This window comes from Pteronotus mesoamericanus, unplaced genomic scaffold (genome assembly GCF_021234165.1).
Source record: "Pteronotus mesoamericanus isolate MK-2021 breed Mesoamerican mustached bat unplaced genomic scaffold, CSHL_Meso_final contig_317, whole genome shotgun sequence".
Taxonomy (NCBI): Eukaryota; Metazoa; Chordata; class Mammalia; order Chiroptera; family Mormoopidae; genus Pteronotus; species Pteronotus mesoamericanus.
Genome location: NW_026555133.1, coordinates 3497828 through 3523587, shown reverse-complemented (window position 1 = coordinate 3523587; position 25760 = coordinate 3497828). Strand labels below are relative to the sequence as shown.

At 37.1% G+C, this 25760-nt stretch overlaps 1 protein-coding gene across 1 annotated transcript in view; it reads right to left on the bottom strand.

The window, feature by feature from the left end:
- Positions 1-25760, bottom strand: part of UBE2G1 (ubiquitin conjugating enzyme E2 G1) — a 94637-nt gene that overhangs the window by 27691 nt on the left and 41186 nt on the right. Inside the window, exon 2 of the mRNA XM_054575861.1 lies at positions 3460-3562. Within this exon, the coding sequence (XP_054431836.1) occupies positions 3460-3562 (103 nt within the window). The remainder of the gene's footprint in view (positions 1-3459; positions 3563-25760) is intronic.

Below are 25760 nucleotides of genomic sequence, written 5' to 3'. Positions count from 1 at the left end.
GCCCTAGAGAGCAGAGGCCCCTATGCTCTCTATTCCCTAAACAAAGGCTGGCAACCTCCCTACTTCAAGCAGCCATGGGCAGCCCTCAAACCCCCAGTCCATTTTTTATGTTATAGATAAAGAAATTTAAAAAATAACATTGTTAAAAATATGCATTTGTTGCAGAAATAAAATATACATAAATTGAGGGAAAATAAAATCCATAATCCCAAAATTGTAATACTTAGTAATTCAATATACATTCTATAATATAAATTTAACCAGTAACTTCTGATGGTTGTTGTTTTGTCCTTAGGACAAAAGACAAATTCAAACTCTAACAGTAGTCTGTAAATGTCAACTAGCCCTTAACTCCCTACCCAACCTCATTTCTTCAAATTCTTTACATTCACTTTACTCGGATGCCACACCCTTGTGCTCCAACCCTTTTTTCCAGGCCCTCTGTACCAGATTAAGTATTTTCCCTATGAAATACTTAATCCCTAGGTTCCCTTCCACTTACCCCCACCACTCACTGTCATTTCCAGAATATCTGTCTAAATTAATTCTTACCTTGCTGTTGACAGTCCAAAATCTCTTCCATCCCAGAATAATTAATCTAAACCAGATGTGGCAATCTCATTCACCTTGCCAGTTATGGGTAAGGAATGAGCAAGTCACTCAATTCTGACAAATGAGACAAGAAGCAGAGTCTGCTGAAGAAATTAACTTCTTTCTTTGGGTGATATTCTGAAATGCTCACACTGCTATTAACCATTTTGTGTCAGGGCAACATATTCAAAGTACTCTAATATCAGTTAAAATCAGATTTCTGTTGTTTTTAGCGAAAACTCCTAATAACAAATAGAGTTACTATTTCTTCAGTTCCCATTTTAGACATCTTTTTCCCCTGGGAAATGTTCCCCAACACATTCAAAACCTGTCATGTTCCCAATGACTCCTCATAATACCCTATGTCTCTCTCTATCATAGCTACTACCATCACAGTCTATTAAGTGACTATGCAATAAACTGTTTTATCAACTGCTCTTTGGGAGCAGTGACTATACATGCTCCCAGCATCTAATGTAAGAGTACTCAAAAAATATTTGAGAACTAAATGAATGAGTAGTGTAAATGTCAATGTAATGCTTTATTTTTGCAACTGTTCTAAGTAGGACATTGCCAAAAGGGATGGCCTAAACTCAATAAATCTTAAGCCTCTTTTTTGAGGGTTTTAAAAACTATTTTATAACTTCCAGCACATGAATTAGAAAAGATCATTAATAAAAAGGAATGAGATCCAGGTAATTTTGGATGACTGTTACGTCCGTCAACTGCATTAAGTCCGTCAACTGCATTAAGTTGACGGACATAACATCCTCACTACTCATCGGATGTTCCAAGTACCAATGGCAGTAAGATTAAACTATAGTGCAGGTGCCACCAGTGCTCTCATTAGGAAGGGAAAGTGTGGAAGGGGCTGCCAATTGTCTCGTCAGTAGGTCCATACTCCAAAATTGCTGCCACATATACTTCTGCTATCCACATCTCGTATCAAACAGCCAGCACTTTTGAAATGTATACTGAAGGCCAGAAATAGGTTTTTATTGGTGGAAATAACTGTCTGTTAATTATTAAAATGGTATTAAAAAGTGGTTTTCTTTGGTGAAGATGAAGGTACACAAAATATATGGACCAGCTAATAACATGTAGAGACACTTGCCACCACTGCATAAAATAAAGTTTTAAGAATTCTGTGAGGTCTTTAGAGATGGAACTCAAGCCTAGATGCCTAACCAATCTTCTGTACAGACAACATCAGGTTAGAAAAATTTCTCTTATTATCTCATGTCAACCGTTAGAATAACAAGGTTCTATCACTGCAATATTGCTGTGTTTCCCTGAGTAAACCTTCATGCACTGTGTTTTGATTGCAAAACCTAGAATAGACCTGAACTTCATCAGGTTCATAAACCAGGTTATGTGTGTGGTTTAGTGTACAAAATTTGGTTTAAAAGTAAGCTTTCAAATAATATTAAGATTGTGGGGAAATACTTATAGAATGGTTTTCAATGGCTACTATTATCTACCAAACTAACATAGTAATTATTTTAACCTGAGTTATTTTAGTTTGCAACTATTACAATGCAAGCATTCCACTGGGAAATATACCAACAAAAATTTTGATTGGCAATATATATGACAAAACACAATTTTTTTCAGACTAACCCAAAAATCCACACTATAGCTTAACTCTATATGTCACATATCAGTCTACTCTGGTACAGAAATAGCTCTGAGTTTTCTTTTCCATCATGTATTGTATGGGGTGAAAAGGAGTTACCATCTTAGAACACCTAAAATGAAACTACCTGACCATCAGAAAAAATGTCTGATGCATCTAAATCCTTGCCTGCTTTTTACCATCAAGGACCACAGCTGACTAAGGAAATATAGTCCCCAAGAGACTCAGATCTAGATCTGTCCCTACTCCCCTTCAGCTGCATGGCTTTGAGAAGATCACTACATTTTCTTTCAATACCTCAAATTCTATAAAAAATATGGAACTTGTACCAGTCAGATACAAAGTAGTCATGATCCCTCTTCTAGAACATTAAATATTAGTATGTTTAAGTTAGTCTGTAAACAATTGGAGCAGACAATAAGACTGTAGTCTTTGAATCTAGAAATGTATTATATAAAATATTTAAGAAATTCCATCTCCCTTTTTCTATTGCTCTTTGATACTACATCTTGTTGTCTCTCTTTACATTAGTTAATAGTGATTAACTAAAAATGACTAACTGTAACAGTCACTTTTATAAACTGGGAAAAGATGATCTTGAGTTCATTTTAGGGTGAGAACACCTCGGTTCTAACCAATATTCTGTGGGAACCTAATTAGAGATCCACTAAAATTGATGATCCTGAAAGTTTTTTCCAGCCTGCTTAAGACACTGATGTGTACACTATGCTCTGTGTGAAATCTCCCAGATTAATAATATGCTTTAATTAAGATGACAGAATGTTAAGAATGATAAAGCCTCTTTAAAATTACAATGTTCCCTTTGGAGGCAAGGCACATAAAGCACAAGGGAAAGAGAAACATTTCAACAAAGAATTTTCTTCTCTATCCTGACAAAAACGAATACAATTTCTGGGATACAACATTTAAAAAATGTATTATTTATATACAACCTCACCTTATAGATAGATCCTCTATAATAAATTTATCCCAGGTATTAAGAATATCTGAATTTCTGAAACTATCACATATTTAAGAAAGGAACAGGTTTGAGACACTAGAGTTCCAAGCAGGACACAAAAACCCTAGACGTGATCATTCCATAAAAATGATACTAAACATAGCCATGTCACCTGCTTTTTAAAAAATAATTTCACTTCAGTTTGCCAAAATAGTTTACATTTTAATTAGTTAAAAGAGCTCCATTTTGATGTCAGTTTCACTGTACTTACTAAAGTGTGTCTGGAGGACCAATAATAAGGACTTCCCATCGGTAGAGATCATTGTCATCTATTAAACCTGCTGAAAAGCCTTCCACTGGATTTTTGTTGAGTTCTGTGGAAAAAGAAAAATTTAATCAAAACTTTAAAATTAAGGCACACAATTTTCATCCAACAGAGAAATTATAAAACTTGAATATACACCTTATTAATTCTAAACTATTAAATAGATATACCTGGCTCCATTAGGAAAATGCTACCTGAAGACCAAAACATTTCCAACTCTTCAACGCAAGGAAGCACACTGCCCAGAAGATCAACTTCGACTGCCCTCCTACTTCTAACCCTCCTACCCTGGATTCCTCCAGCTAAGTTCTTACCACCATTCTAGTACTTCTACCGTGGTGCGACACAGGGGTGTAAAAGCTTGTTAAAATGCAGATATCTGGGTCCATCCCCCAGAAACTCTGTTTCAGAGGGAAATTAAACCAGTACTTCAAGTAATTCTTATGCTATGATCTTTTGGGTGCACTTTCAGAAACACCAACAGAGTGCCTAATACCTTTTCATTGGAATTTGCTGAGCTTAACCAACCTTCATTTATACTAGTATCTGTATATCTATTTGACAATTCCTCTGTAATCTTGGGGATACACACCTACAGTTGATGTTCATGTGTGGCCCATCAGACTCTGAGCACGGAGAGAACAGAGAGGCTCCATGTGTCCTGCCTGTGTGTGTTGACCCCTCTGCCAGCCACAGCTTCCAGCACACAGGAGCAGCTTAAGAATAATACCTGGAGCCTATAATCATAAGATTTTTCTCCTCCAAAGAGAGTGGCTCTGGCATGAATGGAGGATGATGGAGGCTGGGGACAAGAACAGAGGCAAAAGGACTAGTGAGGTTGGGAGACACAGGCCAAGAGAGGACCTTAGAAGAACAAATGAGGAGTGCAAAGTCTAAACAGTTGTTGGAGACATAGGACTTACTGAAGTAATAATGACCTATTGATGGAGGGCTTCATGTAAGGAATCTTTTAAACAGCTTTAATGAGGTATAATGTGCATTCAGTGAACTACACATGTTTAAATTATGTAATTTAATACATATTGATATATGTATACATTGTGAAGCTATCACCACAATAATGATAGTATATAAGTATGTATATATATCCCCAACTGGGAAGCTCAGACATGGAGCACCAACTGGATGAAACTGAGTAGCAGAAACAAAGCCCATGCAAGAGGAGGACAGCTCAGGAAGAACTTGCTGGGAGTCTGAACAGGTTTGTAATTCTTATAATTCCTGCCATCATCTTCAAGGAGCTCAGTCTGATAATAAAAGTAAATATACTACATCTCAAAGTGGTATAAAACACTGAACAAAATGTGTTGGTAACTGAGGGAAAAAATATTAATTTTTCTGAGGAATCAGAGGTGGTATTATTTCAACTAAAATTTAATACCCCAAAATGCCAGTGAAACACAGAGAAAGCCAAAAGTGAGTTTATTTCTATTTAAACATGAATAGACTCTTTTCTCAAAATTTAAGGGGAGATTTTTTATTAGTCTAACATTTTTGCCTAACAGGCAAAGAAGACTTTTATAAATAGTTTTAAGTCAGTAATGTATTTCATAAAACAAGAAATGCATTTTTACTTTTAAATAGCTATTATAAGACATAAGAAGATCCTGAAAATGCAAACACAGGAATTACATTTTAATCTTATTTTGTTTATGCATGCAAACACTTATTGAGCATTAACTATTGAGAGAAGAGCTGAAAGTCCCACTTTTACTGTCAGTTGAGGGACAGGGTAGAGCACAAGACAACTGCAAAACAGGCAGTTATTTTCCACACGGAGTTATCTCATTTCCAGTCTTTTTCTAGATAAACACAGTGCATTTCTCCAACACAATATACAAGAGTCTTGTGAAAGATTCTGTAATTTACCAGTATCTAGAAATTGCCTAGTTGTTGAATCTTCCATAAGAAGTTTAGTAGAATTTTGTAAATATAGGTGGGTAAACTCTGAAATTACCAATAGCATACATGGTCAACAATTACCCTAGAAAATTTCCTTACACTCCCCAGCAGGGGTGTCCAAACTTTTGGCGTCTCAGGGCCACACTGGAAGAAGAGTCGTCTTGGGCCACACATTAAATAGACAAATAAGAAAACAAAAAAAATCTCAATGTTTTAAGTAAATTTACTATTTTGTGTTGGGCTGCACTCATAGCCAACCTGGGCCTTACAGGGCCCACAGGCCGCGGGTTGGATACCCCTGCAAAGTGTATCATTGTTTCTCACTTTTGTCAATACATCTAAGTTCTTAAAATCCTTTGTGTAGTCTTCGTATGCTTTTCTTCCACAGAAGTAATTGTGTCCATTGCTTGTTTCATATAACACAAAAGCAATGTTGGGTAATGTCTAACATCTCACTTTCGTCAGGGCTTTTGTTGCTAGCATGAGTCCTCATAGGTCTAGATCCATGGATATTCAACAGGTTTAATCTACCTGTAATTGCAGATCATTACCATACCTTCATGAATGCTTCCTTCAACATCCAGTTCAAGTAACACCTTCATCCATGAGGCCTTTCCTAAGTAATTTAACAAATAATCTCCTTTTAACTTCTGAATTCCTATTAATTATACTTCTAGTCTGCACTATATCACCTGGCACTTAACTATCAGCTTCTGATAGTTAATGTTCCAACATTAGTACAGGAATTTGGAGGGGCACAAAAGGGCACATTATGATCATGAAAAGACAGAAAGAGCTTCTAAAAAGAAGAGAGACATCTGAAACAAGACAAAGGATGTGGGTGGGGGGTGGTGCTAGAGTTAGAGAAGCATATACAAAACCTTGAAAAATGGCAATCAGTATACGGCTAGAACAAAGTTTTAGTAACCAAGGTTACTAAAACCCTGAGGAACCAGGGTTATCTTGGTATTATTGTATACAGTATGTGGCAAAAGGAGGTTTACAGTTGTTTGTATGGAAAATAATACAATAATAAACAATAATACAAGAATTAACTGTTTTGCATACTCACAACTGTAAACCTACTTTTGTCCCACCCTGTATATCTGCATGCACACCACTCTTGTGTAAAAAAAAATTTACTTCAAAGGCATTTCACGTAATTGAAGAAAAGTACTTGTAAAGTGAGTTGAATACTTTCAATTACTAATCACAGAACTAAATGTTATCCAACTGCATTAATAAAGTTCAATAGTCCTTTAGATGACTCAGAATAACCAAATTTTGCCTCCCCCAAAGGAAACATAGGTATCTCTATGCTTGTACTTGGAGCGTTCAGTGTGTTTTCCCCTATTTTAAAATTTCTGTGACACACTGGGATGTGCTTATTGGAAACTAAGAAAGACATTTTGCAAGCAATTTCTGTAAACCTTTCTGGCAATAAAATTCCTTTATATTTTAAATTAAATCTCACAGTAGGAAGGAAATTCAATGAAAAGAGCCAAGTAAAGAATCTAAGCATTTCTACCGTTAACCATTAGTGATGCTTCACTTTCTGCCCTTTAACTAAAACCTACATTTCTCTTATTAGTTTTGTATTCTGCATTTGTGCCTCAGTGAATACCCAGTAATGTAGCTGATATACCAAGCTGGTACCATAACTGGATGAATAGCAAAAGGGAATAAAATTAAAAGAAGGCTATACTGCACCCATGTAACTTAAGGCGGCTTTATTCCATATGTATATGTACTCTGCATGTGTTTGTGTGTGTAATAAATAAGGGTGTATGGAACCTGTTTAACCAGCTTCAGAAAGCTGTTGGAAGCTGAGATTTCTTTTGCCAAGAGCAAACTGCCAATGGTCAAGGTCGTGACTCTTAAGACTTTTCTGGAATGACTGAGATGCCAATACAGACATTGCAAAGGTCAAGACCCTGCATCACTGAGTTACACAACTGTGGCTCTCACTGCAGTGGCAGATAATGAAGCACTCAGCAGGGCTACTGTTAAGTTTTCTGATACTAAACTGACCTGAAAAATAGCTTCAGGCCTTTTTATGGATCACATATACTGAAGGGACAAACTTTTAGTAAAATGGACCATTAGGGGAGAAACAGTCCATCATTTTCTTGGATAAATGATAGTTCTTACATATTTGGAGATTGCGGGGGGTGGGGGGGAATACTTTTTCTCACCTTCCCTGTCCCTTGATTTTTTCATTTGTGAAATGTAGGGAAAGGTTTTGCTTTTTGGAATTCCAATCTTTTGCAGACTTTATTGCTTTATATTTCTCTAAAGTGACCACTAATGTATTAGTTTATATAAATTCTTTAGAATTACTATACAATTTATATGCTTGTTAATATTAGCATCATTAACATTTTATATGATATTCTTAAAAGAGAGGCTGATGGACATGAGTACTACTACAAAAAGAAGGGGAATAGCCCTGGCTGGCGTGGCCCAGTGGATTAAGTGCCCGCCTGCGAACCAAAGGGTCACCAGTTCAATTCCCAGTCAGGGCACATGCCTGGGTTACAAGGCCACATCCCCAGTAGGGGACATGCGAGAGGCAACCATACACTGACATTTCTCTCCCTCTTTTCCCCTCTCTAAAGATAAATAAAATCATCAAAGAAAAAGGGAGAATAAAGTTCATGATTATTTTAATGAGTCACTGAAAAATGCCTGCTTTTCAAAGCAAGGGTGTAATTCTTAAAGACTGAGGGTAATGAAAGAAAATTGTATCATCTCACTACATCACTTATCTTGGGTTCAAATATTAAAAGTGGCCACGTAAAAAAATGCATCAATTCTGCATATGATAAGATAAGCAGAATTTTAAAAATTTTAATGTCCAGCACTGCCACTGACTGATTGTATTGGAAAGGCATCTTTCTTTGTCTCTCATGTAGTACACATGTAGAAAAATCACATTTTTTAATCTTTAGCTATGTCTTTAAATAGATAGGGATTTCTAAATTATTGCAGATACTATTGAAGTAAAAATAAAAGAAAAAAACCAGAGGTCCTGGGAGAGATACTGAGCAGTACTCAAGGTTAATTGATGATTGGTTTGCCTTTATCTTTGGAGAAAGTCACTAAAATCAGATGATGAAGACCAAAGGTCTTGAGTCAAACAGGGCTAAGTTCAGACCTTGTCCAAGTGACCTTGAGCAAGGCAGTAACTTTCTGAAGCCTATTTTCTTTACCTGTAAAATGGTAATGATATCTATCTTCCAGGGTTTTTATAAGGATAACCTTGGTCATACACATAAAACACTTAACAGCAAAGAGTTTGGTAATCAGTAGCTAATAGTAGCTATAAATCTTTGAGAGATTTTATTTCTATTTTCTTAAAGTGTGTAATTCATGAAATGAACAGAAAAATACTCTCACATTGAATTTCTTGCGTTGAGCTTGTCTAATTATCCAAGTGTAAGTGATTTACTTGGCATAAATTCTCTGAAAACTCTTCTTACCTCATGGAACCCAAGATACATCAGAATATTTTTTAAAGTAAAGGAAAAATACCATTTTTATCATTAGATCAAGTCTGGTTTATATCTACTTTATCTCTATTTCAATGATCAAAATTTTAAAAGGTCATGTCTACCATTATAAAAACTGATTTTTTACTTATTATGAGAACAATTAAGTAAATAAGATTTGTTAGAAAGATATCTCCTATCAAATATCGATTGGCTTTTTCATGTTTAAAAACTCCACTAAAGATGTCAATAAAAAATATATTTAAAAATTGTAAAAAGGTATATGCTTCTGTGTAAATTATACCAGAAAAGTCCTGAAACTATGATCCATTTAAACCCATATTCTAGACTCTATAGATGAGTGACAAGTACACAAGAAAATCAATAACCCAGGTTGCTGGGAAGAAAATCAGGTAAGCTAATTCTGAAGGACTGGCTTTAATTAAGTATCTTAAGAGCAGAGGTGTTGGGAAGATGTGCAGAACCACTTTAACTATTAAGCACTTCTACCTCCCTCAAAATTTTTAAGACTTAAAAAATTAAACCTGAAACACTAATTTGAAAGAATACATGCAAACTTATGTTCATTGCAGTGTTATTTAGAATAGCCAAGACCTGGAAGCAGGCCAAGTGCCCACTCATGAATGAGTTGATAAATAAAGCTGTGACACCTTTACACAATGGAATACTACTCAGTCATTTAAAAAAAGGAGGGACTATTGCCTTTTGCAATGGTGTGAATGGATGTGGAGAATATTATGCTGGATGAAATAGACCAGTCAGAAAAAGACAGGTACCATATGATTTCACTTATATGTGGAATCTAATGAACAAAATAAACTAACAAAATAGAAACAGACTCATAGATACAGAGAACAGACTGACAGCTGTCAGAGGGGAGGGGGACTAGGGGACTGGGTGGCTGGGTGGAAAAAAGTGAAGGGATTAAGCAACAGACAGCAGTACAGTGACTACCAGAGGGAAAAGGGAGGAGGGGAGATACAAGAGGGTAAAACATGAGGGAAGGAAACTTGACTAGGCATGGTGAACACACAATACATAGATGATGTATTATAGAATTGTACCCCAGAAACCTATATAGTTTTATTAACCAATGTCACCCCAATAAATTCAACTAAACATTTTTTTTTTAATAGAAGTAACTGTGGCTGGTGTGGTTCAGTGGACTGAGCGCCAGACTGTGAAGCAAAGGGGTGCCAGTTCAGTTCCCAGTCAGGGCACATGCCTGGGTTACAGGCCACGTCCCCAGTGGGGGCGGTGTGCGAGGCAACCACACATTGATGTGTCTCTCCTTTCTCCCTCCCTTCCCCCTCGCCTCTCTCCCCTTTACCCTCTCTCTACAAATAAATAAAATCTTTAAAAAAAGAGAGAACTAAAATGGCTTATTGTATGTTATCTGAATTTCAACTCAACTTTTTAAAATGACAAACATTTCTATACAGAACAACTGGGTATGAGTCTGCTCGTTCTCTGAAATGGGAAATATAAGATGTGCTTTGAGACGTGAGCAGAAGAAATAATGATACGTTTAGTTTTAAATGCCCATGGGGCATAAGTACAATGTAAATTTCTTTAAAAAGAAATTTGAGTTAGAGATTTGGGTGTTACCAGAACACTGTGGATAACTGAAGTCATAAGACTGACAACATCGTCATAGAATGAGCATTATTAAGTATAACCATGGAGGATCTGACTGAAAGAATTCTAGACAATACCAATATTTTGGGAATAAAAAAAGAAGAGGCTACAAAGGTGACTAAGAAGGGTAAGACAGAGAAGTAAGAAGAAAAGTGGGGGAAAAGGTATATCAAAGAAGCCAAAGGTGCACTTCAAGGAGGAAGTTACCAACAACATTAAATACACACTGCTCAGGAAAGACGGGTCTAAAGCTAGTCCTTTGGGCGTTTAGTCCCTTGGGATCAGTAAACAGATAGCCAAAGGCTTCCCTAGGCATAAATAGTTTTAATGTAATGGAGAGGCAGGGACCATACAGACAACACTGAGTTGACAAAAAGAAGGTAAATCAGAAAAAATATGAGCGGAAACTTTTTCTAGAAGCTTGTGCGTGGAAAAGTGCAGTAGCCATAAGCAGATGAAATTCAAGCAGGTTTTTTAATAGAAAAGGCCAAAGAAAGATGTTTAAATATCCTATCTGCTTTTTAAATGTTGATAGAGACACCTCACACACTACATCCAAATCCCGATGGGTTACATATATAAACAAACGATAAAACTTAACTGAAAGAAAACAATCTTTTTTAAACCATTATCTTGGGTAGAAGTGGCCTTCCTAAGCAGAACACAAAAGTGAAGTTGGATTACACTACACAAAATATTTTAAATCCAGATCAGCAATAAAGTTGAAACACAAATGACAGGCTGGGGAGAATATCTGCAACACAATATGTAAAAGTCTAATATCCCTAAATACAGAGATTCCTGTAAATCAAAAAAAAAAGGCAAAACATGCAAAGGGTACAATACATGGGGAGAAAATGGAAATAGCTTACACACACAAAAATCTAGCTTGCTTAAGGCAAATATTTAAATTTTTTATTGATGGGTTTGAGAGAGAAATTAGTTGTTTCACTTATTTATATATTCATTGGTTGACTCTTTTACCTGCTCTGCCTAGAAATCAAACCCTCAACCTTGATGTATCAGGACAACACTCTAACCAACTGAGCTACCTGGACAGGGCCAAAGCAAATATTTAAACCAAGAAGTGCCCTGGACAGCATGGCTCAACTGGTTGGAGCACAGTCCTATAGACCAAAAGGTCACTGGTTTGATTTCTGGTCGGGGCACATAGAAGGGAACCAATGGATGTTTATTTCTCTCTTGTTCTCTCCCCCTCTCTTCTTCTCTCTCCAAAAGCAGTGAAAAATCCTTACGCATCCTTATAACCAGTGTTTTGAATTCTGCATCTGATAGATTGCTTATTTCTATTTCGTTTAGGCCTTTTTCTAGAGTTTTGATCTGTTCTTTCACTTGGGCCATGCTTCTTTGTGTCCTCATTTTGGCAGCCTCCCTGTGTTTGTTTCTAAGGTAGAGCTACTATGTCTTGGTAGCATGACCTAATATAATATAGCAGGTATTCTGGAGGATCCAATGGCACAGCCTCCCCTATCACCCAAACTAGGTACTCAAGGTGTGCCCTTTGTGTGGGCTGAGTACACCCTCCTCTTGTAGTTGAGCCTTGATTGCTGTTGGCAGGCCAATGGGAGGGATTTACCCAGGCCAGTCAGTGCAAGGATTGGCTGTGACCACTGATCACCAAACTCCGCCCTCTATGGAGATCAGCTGTGCAGGGGCAGGGTAGTGGTGTTCTGATATGGTCTGTAGCTACCCACTGGGTGCACAGGCTCTGGGGTTTCCCACGTGGTACAGGCCAAGGTCAGCCCCCACCTGTTTTCTGCCTGGGGCCACCCTGCATGAGCTATAAAGCAATCTGACATGGCTGCTACTTGTACTGGGTTTGGATATTCCCAGGAGAAGCCAAGCTGTGAATCTAGGCTGCTGCTGCTAATGCTGTGTGTGCCTGGGGCCACTTAGCAAGAGGTGCAGGAGCTGGGGGCTTACTCAGGCCTGCTGCTGCTTGTTTGATAGGATGTAGGAAGTTGTGAAGCATGAGCCAAAACCAGCCATTCATATGGAAAAGTGGGAATTAAGCTTAGGTGGCCCATAAATCGGGTAGAATGGAGTGTCAGGACCTCCAGGGTGGGGCAGATAGTGTTAACAAGGTGGAAGGAGTCTCAGATATGGCGCCCGACTGTGGGCTCTGTGTCTGTGGGACGAGGGCTCAGAAAAAGGACAATGGCCTCTGCCTTTCTGTCTGAGAGAAAGCTGTCCCCCAGCTCCCATCTTGACATCAGACACTTTGGTTCCTTCCTGTATGCCACTGGTGCCTTTCAAGCTGCTACCCAGTGCTGGAGCTCAGAGGGAGTGGTCTGAGTAAGTCTGTATGGGAGTTCTTTAAGGGGAACTGCTTGGGACTCCAGAAGTTTCTTCCTCCAACTCAATCTCCATTGGTTTTTGCAGCCAGAAATTATGGGGCCTTATCTCCCTGGCCCTGGAACCCTGGGCTAGGGGTGCCTGGTGTGGGGCTGGGATTCCTCACTCCCACGATATCCCTCCTGGTATTTTATCCAGCATACATGTGGGACCATCCCATTCCACATCTCTGCCCCTCCTACCAGTCTGGATGGATGTGGTTTCTTTAATTCCATAGTTGTTGGTCTTCCATGCAACTCGGTATCTGATGGTTCTGAGTGATGGTTGTTCTTTATTTTAGTTGTAATTATAATGTGATTGAGGCAGCGAGCCGTGTTTACCTATGCGGCCATCTTGACCAGAAGTCTAGATTTATTTATTTTTTTAAACATGACGCCATGGGTTAGGGCTAGCTGATTTCCCAATCTAAATTATTTTCAACCCAGATGAGTTTCTTATGCCATGTTTCAAAAACATACAGAATACAGAGCAAACAAAACAGGTCAGATATTCTGTCTTACAAAGATTTTGAAAAATACGCTCCAGAAAAGATTTGCTTGGCAAATCTGGACCACATTCCTAAAATGACACTTAAGGAAGGTCTGCTCAGTATTTCACCTTGTTTATACCCTCTTCAAAAACTAGATCTAATGGCTCTTCAACATTAAGTTCTAAAAATGTTGTTGCTATGGTTAAACATAGTAGCATCATCATACATCTCTGCCAAGATGTGCTACAGCAGGAATTCCTCACAGTATAGAAATTGTTATGCCTTGACAGTATAGATTTATGTAAACTTCAACCTGCTTGATAACCTCATCTATTTTTTTAGAAATAAATTTGGTAAAGACAATTTTGGGGGGAATTTTGAATTTCATTTCACAATAGAAAATCTGGGACATAGTTTTGGGCACAAAGCATAGTATTGTGTCAGTCAGATGAGGGTTTGAATGCCAATTCTCTCACTACCCTTACATCTTAATCTTAAACAAGTCTCTCTCCCCTTCTCTCTGCCTGTCTTTGGTCTCATCTTCCTGATCAGTAAAATATGGTAAAAACCCATGGTAGTGTTTGCAAGATAGATGAAAGTATTATATATGCAAAAGATGACCCATCTTAAAGTACATGAATGTTAGCTGTCCATTTTCTTCCTTTAAAATTGCTCATCAGACTACAGGCTATAAAAGGAAAAAAATACAGTGTTCTTTAAATTTCAAGAACAAGCCAGACCTTAAATACTTCTTTTGGGAAATACTACCCTCCCTCAACATCATACCCAAATATTTGTTTCTAGTAGGAGCTGCCAAACAGGGTACCCAGACCCTCTGGCCATAAGAATGAGTGAATGAATACCTGATGAAAGCCAGGAGAATGAGATCTGCAAAATTTTTCAAACTGGAATTAAAGAAGAAAGGGAATTCCAATCCATGGGGAAGCTATGTTTTAAAAGACCTGAGAGGTGCCAGCAGCCATAGCTCAAATCTCAAAGAGAAAGCCAGCATGTGAAAAAGCAAGCCAAAATGGAGTTAAATAAGCAAAAGCAAGCAACAAAAAGAGAGACCCTAACAGAATTCTAGTTTCTTACACCTGGTACCACTCTTGCTTCCCCTCCATAAACTTGTTTAAGAGTCAAATTTTCTTTCTTCCTAAATTTATTCTAGTTCAATTCCTGTGGCTTCCAAATTAAGAGTGCCTTTGCTCTGCATTCGAAGAGTCATACTTTTAAGCTTAAATCTCAGCGGCTATCTCATCAATTTACCTTCTAATACTTTATAGCAGTGGTTTCTCAGCTTTCCTTTTACCCTCAACCAAATTACACAGGGGATACATATGGTTCTCAGCAGGGATGCCATGGTATAATCAGCCCCCATAGTGGATGAATGGGGCAGTCTATTCCTACTGCCACCAACTAAGGGTAAGAATCATTAACCACTTTATTTCACCCAGATTTTCTTAAGTATTGTTCAAATTCAATCAAGGTTTCTGTGTATAAATTTCTCAAAAACCGGTTTTCTTTTATATACTATCCAGCTGTTATATCCTTATCCATTTGTTTTTGCATAATAATTAGGTAAGTTACTCAACTTCATATATTAATACACGGATTTTGCTTTCCTTTTGCTTGTATTCATCTACACCCATAGTCTGAGCAACCTCAAAGTGAAGTTTACAACACTTATCTCCTTACCGTCCCTTGTTACCATCAACTACATGTACCGTCCCTTGTTACCATCAACTACACGTACAGCCTCAAAATGGAATTTCTTTTAGCATAAGGTTTTTTGAATCGCTTTTCCAATTCAACCATCTAATAATACATATAAAACCTCAGGACAACATCAGAAAAAAAGTCTCAAGGAAATTACAAGATATATGATCTCTTTTTAAAGAAATTATGTTAAATGAAATGAAAGACAAGTGCATACATAGTTGAGTAAAGGCAATAAATAAAGGAGATTTATATAAGTTCAATTGTTTTTCCTGAAGAGATTAGAATATTAAGATATTTATGATATGTATTTATGATACATAAAACTCTTCTGTAATAAACAAATATGCAGATTAAAAATATACTCCACAACCCAGGGAAAACACTGGTACAGAATAAACAATACCAAAACATCTGTCAAATAAGAAGTACTGAGCTTTAAAGATAAGCAGTATCATGGGCACCCAGGCAGGAAAAAGGCAAGTCAAATTAAATTATCAGTGGGAGGGTATAATCAGGTTGGTCTCAGATTTCTCCACAGCACTTAACATGAAGAGTGTGAAACCTAAAGAAGAGGTCAAAATAGGATGGCAATCGGCATTCACAAGTATTATGAACTTAAGGATTTTATACATCAGTGGCACTTCTTGAAATAACTGCAAGGGAATGGATCAAAATAAAGAATTCTGTAATAGAAAAACCAAAGTGAAAAGACCAGTGTATTTACTGACCCAAATGAAATACATAATTAAAACCAAACAACCATGAATGGTTATAAGCTTTTAAAAATATATTATAAATCAGACAATGTAAAAATAGGACAACCAAAAACACATACACACAAACACATAACAGAGGAGAGGGAAGAAAAAACTATATGTATATGTTTAGTCCGTCATCCTTGTTATCAGTAAGTCTGCCAAGGGAGACTCAAGACTATTTAGAAGTTTTTATAATTTTCTTCTCCCAACTTTAGGACTGTTTTAGAAATTTGTAGTTCTATCATGTTCTCAACAGTACCTTAGTTGTTTTGTCTTTTCTCCCCCCTCAATCAAATGCAACCAATTTAAAACTTATAAACTGCAAACATAACTCCATTATGTCTACATGAATCATAATTTGTATTAACAGTATCTGGAATGATGTTCCAAATGTAAGTGATGGCTCTTACTAAGAGGTAGGATATTTAACTTTTACTTTTAATTATGAAAAAACTGTTATTTTTATTATAAAATAACAGGAAAATACAACTTAAACAGTCACGAGACCTCCTCATTCCCAGAATAACCACTGTTAACAATTTGCTGTACATCCTTTTAGATTTTGAGTATATCACCATACAGTACAGAAAATCAGATTATATCATTTTATGCCTTATAATCACTTAAATATGGTATGACTGTTAGAAACTTGGTTCCTCCCCTTTTTCAATTATAAATACTTCCATAAATCATCTTTGTACTTTCATATGTACTTTGTACATATTTGTAGAAGTATACACTATAATCTAAACTCCTGTAAGTTGAATTGGGTGTCAAAGGAACATGCTTATCATCCATGAAAGGTTTATTTCGATTTATATTCCCAGAAACACTGTAGGTACTTATTTCTCCTCAGCTTTGGTATTATCCTTTTGCCATTAATCATTGACAATTTATATTTCTTGTATGAATTACCTACTTATATTTTTTGCTCTTTCTACATGAAGTGATTCAGCTTTTTTGATGTGGATGAGCTTGTTAAGCATTATGGATCTTTTTAATTGTCATTTTTTTAAAATGTTCTTGGTTTTTATCTTTTTAAATTTTCATTTTTTTGCTAAACAGAAGATCAAACAATGTAAGTTGGAAAAAAAGTCAGTATTCTTTCTTGATGGTTCTTTGGTTTGTCATACTTAGTAAAGCCTCATTCCTGCAAGTCCAGATTAAAATATTCTTGATTGGTTTCTTTTAATTATCGTATCTTTTGTTTCCACTATTGGCTAATTGCCCAAAGTCAGGTTTCTCATCTGTAAAATGAGGATAACTGTGTATTTCATACAGTCTTTTGAGGAATGCATTCATGCATGTACAGTGTCTGACCTAGTACTTGCCACATTGTAAGCATTCAACATTTATCACAAACCCTTTATATTTTATGCAAACATAAAGATATAAATCTACCTCCCTTCCATCTATCTCAAATATGACAACCCAGTTGTTCCAGGGAATTCTATTAAATAATCCATCTTTTGCCCAAGATCTGAAAGCTAGCTATTGGTAGATCTCAGACATGAAGACAGGTCACTGAACTCTGAATTTGCTGCTTCTTTTTCACCACAGCACTGAATCTTGGCTTTGGTTTCAGACTTATCTATAATAGCATTTCTTTATAAAATGTTTAACTCACATTAAAATCAACCAAGAAACTAAAATAACTCAAATTGGCAGTTCCATTCTTTCATTTGTTGTACACATACATAAACTTCTAAACTGGCTACAGAGTACCTCGCAAGAAAGAATCCCAAATAAATTATTAAAACTTAAACTCCCCACAATTCTTGTATTTCTTATGTGAAATTCTCTAAATTTTCTACAATACTTGCTTCCAAAATTGCAAAATTGCAAAAGCTTACTTTAGGTAAAGAGAAAGAAGCAAAAACTTATTGGTGTTTTGAGTCTCTTAAAAAATATTCATAAATTAAGAACTGATTATATGTGCACGCACACATATTTTAAAGTCTCTACCAGTTTTTCAATGGATTTATGGCTATGATAAAGACTGAAGACAAATATTACATAAAACCCAGACAAAATGTCTGACAAACATTAGATTATATCCAATTGAGGGGAAAAGCAGATCCCTAAATCAAGATATGAAAAAACTGAATTTAACCCCAGAAAATAAAAAAGGAAGCATTGAGGTTAGAGATAGATGGCCACCAACCATTTAGCTGGTAAAGTAAGTAGTTTTTTTTTAATTTTTTTTTTAATTGTTGTTCAGTTACAATTGTCCCCATTCCCCTCTCCCCCATTGCTCTCCACTGCCCCCTCCAACCCTGGCCTCCTAAAGACAATCCCCACCCCATACTGCTTGTCCATGAGTCCTTTGTACATGTTCCCCTTCTCTGCCCGTCATCTACCTTCTTCCATTCTTCTGGTCACCCTGAGTTTGTTTTTTATTTCCATGTCTCTGGTTCTTTTTTGGCTCATTTGTTTGTTTTGTTGATTAGGTTCTACTTGGAAAGTAAGCAGTTCTTAAAGCAATCTAAGTAAGGAGCTAGATCCAAAACCAACAGAAAGTATTTCCTATGCTAACTAGAAGTTTGGATGAACTGCATTCCAATGGCTTTAAAAGGATTGGGGGGGGGACAATTTCACAAAGTAATGAGATGCAGTAATACGTGCCATTAAATGAAGGGTAGGGTAACATTAATTAAACCATGGAATAATATCCCCTTGCCATTGTTGTCTCTCCTGCACCCTCTCCCATTTCCTTAATAAACACTATAAACTCAAAGTTATAGAATTGCGTTGGATGTGGGGACAAATGCATCTGATATTTACAGCATCCAAACTTTAATCCTTTACTTATATCAGCAGCTACTAATTACATTATACAAATCTGAGCATGCAAAATTCTCAATCTCTTCTTGTCTCCTTAACTCATTCATAAAATATATTTCTTTAAAAAAAGCTATGTGTTAGTTATCAATCTAAATGACCAGCTTAGTCAACTTTAACTTTTAATTATCAATGGAAACATTCCAGAAGTCAAGACAGTCATATCCATCCTGTTCTTGCTTGCACTATGTGCAGAAAGTTTTCATAAGTTTTCCTCATAAATAAAAAACAGGCAGGTACATTTTTTTAATTGTTTATATAGACTTAAAATACATCCCTGAGTTTAAAATATTTCATTAAGGACAGCACTAAATTTTAATTATTAAATTCTCCATTTATACTTGTTTTAAATTCACTACAGCTACAAAAAAAATCTTATATTATAATCTGTTAAGCCAAAGTATAATTTACTGCTACTTTAGTGAGGTAAACTTCATTTTATGTTCTAATTACAATGAAATGTCATTTATCTGATTTTTAAAGATTTGGACCTTTTTCTTAATTTATATTAAAGTTATCCATTTTTAAATCCTGCCCTGGCCATCCATAAGTGGAACAAACTGATGTCTGTCTGTCTGTCTGTCTGTCTGTCTCTCTCTCATGCACATGCACACACAAACCAATAAATTAAAAAAATTTAAGCCCTGGCTGGTGTGGCTCAGTGGATTGAGTGCCAGCCTGCAAACCAAAGGATCGCCCCATCTGATTCCCAGTCAGGGCACATGCCTGGGTTTCACACAGGGTCCCCAGCTGGGGACACACGAGAGGCAACCACACACTGATTTTTCTCTCCCTCTCTTCTCCTCTTTCTAAAAATAAATAAAATCTAAACTAAAAAGAAAATATATTTCCAGCTAAGATGGAGGTGTAGTAAAAAGAAAATATGTTTCCAGCTAAGATGGAGGTGTAGTATATACCCTTCAGCTCCTCACAACCAAAAGGACAACAGCAAATTCAAAAACAAAAAATAACCAGAACTTCCAGAAAATCAAACTATATGGGAGTCTGACAACCAAGGAGCTAAAGAAGAAACATTCATCCAGCCCAGTAGGAGGGGCAGAGACGGGCAGGCAGGGCGGAGAGGACGCACGGCAAGGCGGCGGCTGGCAGACCGGGTGGTCCCACGTTTGTGTGCCGATAAACCGGGATGAACAGCTGGGGAGCAAGACAGACCGCACAACCCAGGGTTCCAGTGCGGGGGGGTGGGGGAGAGGAAGAAAGCCTCAAAACTTCTGGCTGTAAAATCCTGTGGGGGATACAGCAGAGGGAGAAACTCCCGGCCTCACAGGCGAGTTCGTTGGAGAGACCCACAGGGTCCTAGAATGTACACAAAACCACCCATCCGAGAATCAGCACTAGAAGGGCCCAATTTGCTTGTGGGTAGCAAGGGGAAGTGACGGAAAGCGGGGGGAGAGCCAAGCAAGCAGCATTGTTCCCTCTCGGACCCCTCCCCCACAGACAGCATCACAACTCAGTGACCTGGGTTGCCGCGCCCTGGCAAATACCTAAGGCTCGGGCCCTCCCAACAATTTCCAAGGCGCCCCGAGACAAAGAAATAAGGCCCAAATGAAACAACAGATCAAAGCTCCAAAAGTAGAACTAAGCGATGAAGAGATAGCCAACCTGTCAGATGCACAGTTCAAAACACTGGTAATCTGGATGCTCACAGAAATGGTTGAGTGTGATCGCAAAATGGAGGAAAAAGCGAAGGCTATGCAAAATGAAATAAAGAAAAGTACACAGAGAACCAACAGTAAAGGGAAGGAAACGGGCACTCAGATCAACGATTGGGAGCAGAAGGGAGAGAGAAACATTCAACCACAACAGAATGAAGAAACACGAATTCAATAAATGAGGAGACTTAGGAACCTCTGGGACATCTTTAAATGATCCAACATCCGGATCATAGGGGTGCCAGAAAGAGAAGAGGAAAAACAAGAAATTGAAAACTTATTTGAAAAAATAATGGAGAACTTCCCCAATCTGGCCAAGGAAATAGACTTCCAGGAGAACCAGGAAGCTCAGAGAATCCCGAAGAAGTTGGGCCCAAGGAAGCACACACCAAGGCACATCCTAATTACATTACCCAAGATTAAAGATAAGGAGAGAATCTTAAAAGCAGCAGGAGGAAAGAAGACCGTTACCTACAAAGGAGTTCCCATAAGACTCTCAGCTCATTTCTCCAAAGAAACCTTGCAGGCAAGGACGGGCTGGCAAGAAGTATTCAAAGTTATGAAAGGCAAGGATCTACAACCCATATTACTCTATCCAGCAAAGCTATCATTTAGAATGGAAGGGTCGATAAAGTGCTTCCCAGAGAAGGTCAAGTTAAAGGAGTTCATCATCACCAAGCTCTTATTATATGGCATGTTAAAGGGACTTATCTAAGAAAAAGATGATGATCAAAAACTGTGAACAGTAAAATGACAAACTCACGACTATCAACAACTGAACCTAAAACAAAAACAAAAACAAACTTAGAAAACAACTAGAACAGGAACAGGATCACAGAAATGGAGATCATAGGGGAAGGGGAGAATGAGGGAAAAGGTATAGGGAATAAGCTGCATAAATGATAGGTACAAAATTGACAGAAGGACATTAAGAATAGTATAGGAAATGGAGAAGCCAAAGAACTTAAACGTACAACCTATGGACATGAACAAAGGGGGATGGGGAATGCTGGTGGGAGAGGGGTGTGGGGTGGAGAGTAATAATGGGGAGAAAAAAATTGGGACAACTGTAATAGCACAATCAATAAAATATATATATAAATTTAAAGAAAATACATTACTTAAAAATGTGAATTTTTAAAATATCACTTTCTTTAAAAAATGGAGGGGTACTTTGTTAAAAAGTATATATTATTTTTATAATTAGAAAATAAAACTATTTCCATGGCAGGAGGAGCACTGAGTTTATTTTCATCCTACACATCCTTTTTCTTCTCAATTTCCCTATTTCCTTTTTTCTTTTTAATTTTTTAAAATTTATTGATTTTTTTAAATGAGAGAGAAATATCAATTTGTTGTTCCACTTATTTATGCATCCACTGGTTGATTCTTGTATTTGCCCTGACCAGGGATCAAACCCTCAGCTTTGACATATCAGGACAATACTCTAACCAACTGAGCTACCTGGCCAGGACTCAATTTCCCCACTTTCTGAACCTGTCATACAGGCTCAAGACTTATTTTTGACCATTCCTTTCATTTACTGGCAGTCCATTCAATTTAAAAATCCATCTGCTCATCTATCTCTGACATTTCTTCCTTCCAAAATGTCTCTAGTATCCACCTACTTTTAGCACTGCTATTCTCAACATCATTAGTCTGGGTTTAGTCTTCAAATATAACAAAACTATCCCAACTTTTCCACCCCTACTGAAGACTGTTTTCCTTATTTCCTATAAGGATGTTTTTTGAGGATGTTACTTATTATATTCAAATAGTACCTTCCTTAAGAGGGAAGGTATTCAGGAGAAATCATTTTCTAATCTCAGTAATATTTAGGCCTCTCAGAGTGTGTGGTTTATTTGCATTTTAATTATACCATGAATTGTGTAAGTGATCAAATCTGCCTCTACAGTTGGGGGGCCAGAAAACTTAAGCGTCAGTTACACACCAGCAATAAGTACATAGAATTATGTGGTTGTGTATTTAAGTTTTAATCTAATTCTACAAATACTTGATGCCTATATTCATTTTATTTCCTTTTGCTCTCATTTCTAATTAATGTGAAGTTGTTCTATTCATTTATTAAAAAATTTAAGTATCTGCTAGGCACTGGGGATATAACAATGAACAAAACAGTCCCCTGTTATCTTTGCTCTTGAGACAAAATAGTCTTAATGATCTTTTCATTCTGGTGGGGAAATATAAACAAACAAACCTAGAGTACTGGTATATCAAGCATGGATACCTTTAAAGAAAAAGAGAGCAGAAGAAAAAGGATAGGGTTATGGCATGGGGGAGGGCGGTGGGAGTTCACAAAACCTTCAAGTGGGAGAGCATACAGACATTTAGGTTTTCCAAGAATCCCCATAAGGCACCATAAACCACTTTTTTTAAAAAAGACAGGGAAAAAACAATAGTCCAACAACTCATCAAACCAAAAAATATTTAAGCAATACTTTATGTCATCATTTTCCCTACTCAAACAACTTTCTGGATCATGGTGACGGCTATGTTTACAACGTGACTGTACCTGAACACCACTAAACAATATACTTCAAAATAATTAAAACAATAAATGTTATGTTATTTATGTTTTACCACAAAAAGATCCTCCTTTCTCTTATGGTACATAACCAAACTTCTCTGACAAACCCTCCCTCTAAAATCTAGCTCCATTCAATCCATTCTCATCCTCCACTTCCCTGAATCACAGAGATTCCAAATACAACCTGGGCTTATGAATCATACTTCCCCCTTCCCTTCAGACCTTCCTCCCTCAAGCTTTGATGATTCTCCTCTTTCATTCCTAATTTCCTTTTTCCTCTCTGAACACTACTTCCTATTGTTATAACGGCTCATTTTCCTCCATCTGCCCTCTAAACATAGCCCTCTAAGAATATCCCACCATTTTCCCTTTCCTGTTTGCTCAACAATATTCTCTAGGCATTTGCATACACTAAAGGTTTCAAGTATTAATGCTTATAGGGGATTACTTCCAAATTTACCTCTCATGAGCTTCAGAATCCAGTCGCTCAACTTAAACTCATTCTTCCTCCTAAACCTGTTTTTCCTCTTAACTTTATCTCATTCATTTCCCTCAGTCACCCAATTATAAAACCTGACCATCGTTCCCTATGGCTCCCTCTTCCTCACCCCTGACATCCATGTAGTCTACTAACTGATGCCCCTACTTAACACTGTCTTCCCCAACAGCCCAACCTACCAACTGCCACTGGAGTAATCTTTCTTAGACATAATTTGTCTCAGTAACACAGTACTCATGGTCCTCCATAATCTGACTTCAAAATAAACTTTTCCCCCTCATCCTTCCCAGCCTACACACACGCACGCACACACAGTGGTACTCATGCTGACAACCACTGAACTATACTCCTAAACCATATCCTACCTATTTACTTATGCCAATATCCTATCTTTAAACAGTAATTTGTATTTCAAACAGCCCCATACCTTCATTTGTTGAAAGCCTACCAAGGGCTGGTTCAAATTTCAGAACCTCCTAAAAAAGCCTTCCCAAATCAGGAATGTAAATTGAGTCCTCATCTTTGCTCCCTGGCACTTTATGTTACTGAATTTACCACATTCTGGCTACATAATTAATTTGTTTATTCTTATAACTCAACTATAAGATGCTCCAGAAAAGCCATTTATTTGAGAGGGATATACAAAAACTCATCTGACTGCTGCAATATATTAACCCTAAGTACAAACCCTGTACATTTAAATAAGAGCCATGTTAAACATGTATATCATATAGCATTTGTTGGCTTACAAAATATTTATTAAGTACCCACCATTATTGTTTGCCAAAATGACATTTAAATCTAGGCAGGTCAACTGAATGCACACTCACACTTGACTGTAATTGTGTAAAGAGTTTGGGGTTTGACAGTAGTGATTAGGAACAACCAGATCAACTTACTCTGGGTTTCAAAATAGCTCCAATTCTTTTTACATTATGACTCAGCTTCAATACAGCAACAACTTCTTTGTTCCTCTTAATCCCATTCTCTCTTAATCCTGGGCAAAACAGACTACAAATTTAGACTCTAACTAACTGGTCTCTAGAGCAAAGTCTTTTCAGACTTAGGCACTCAAGGTTCCCTACTTTAGCTACGCCAACCACCATGCTCTTGTAAATCCTGTCTTTCTGTATCCCCAGGGCTCTAATTACCCCTAGCTAATAAACTCATACCCAATATAGTGTTCTTCCTAGTGCATCCTGAGTAACATGGCTCTGTTTTCTGACTTCAGCTGACAGAAGCACTTGATTATCCATGCTCTAGTTCACTGGTTTTAAAACTTCACACAACTATTTCTTCACCTGGGTAGTGGTTACACCTCACTTGAACCACCATTATTCATTAAACTGCATTATGTTTTATACTGCATGTACCACACATACACACAAACTATTCTGTATGTGTGAACACAGAGTGTTACAGTAAAAAAGACAAACACTGGGCAAAAAAGAAATAAAAATTTTGTTTTACAGCGAGACCTTTAAACTGAATTTTTCTTTAAACATACAAAAAACCTACCCAAAGCAATCTACAGATTCGATAAAATCCCTACCAGAAACACAAATGCTTTTGAAGAAAAAGAAAAACCCATTCTAATATTCATATTGAATCTCAAGGAACTCAAGTAGCCAAAACAATGGGGGAGCGGGAGATTAAAAAAAAAAAAAAGAATAAAGTTGTAGGTCTCATTTTCTGATTTCAAAACTTACTATAAAGCCACAATAATCAAAACATTGTAGTGTGGGCACAAAAACAGACACATGAACCAATGGAATAGAGTAAAAGCCCAGAAATAAACCCTTGCATACATGGTTAAGATTTTCACTAAGAGTGCGAAGACCATTCACAAGGGTAAGGACAGTCTTTTCAACAAATGCAACTGAGAAAACTGGATATACACATGAAAAGAAAAATTAAATTGGACTCTTACCTTATATGCAAAAATAAATCAAAATGGATCAAAGAGCCCTGGTCAGTGTGGCTCAGTTGGTTGGAGTGTCGTTCCATGAACAAAAAAGTGACAGGTTCAATCCCCAGCCAGAGTGCATACAAGAAGGCAGCCCCGTCAACGTTTCTCTCAACACATGGATGTGTGTGTGCGTCTTTCTCTTCCCCTCCCACCCTCCCAACTTCCCTCTCTCTCTCTCTCTCTCAAAAGCAATGCAAACATGTCCTTGGGTGATGATTAAAATATGTAAATAAAAATGGATCAAAGACCTACATTTAAGATATAAAACTGTAAAATTCTTAGAAGAAAACATAAGGGAAAATTCATAATATTATATCTG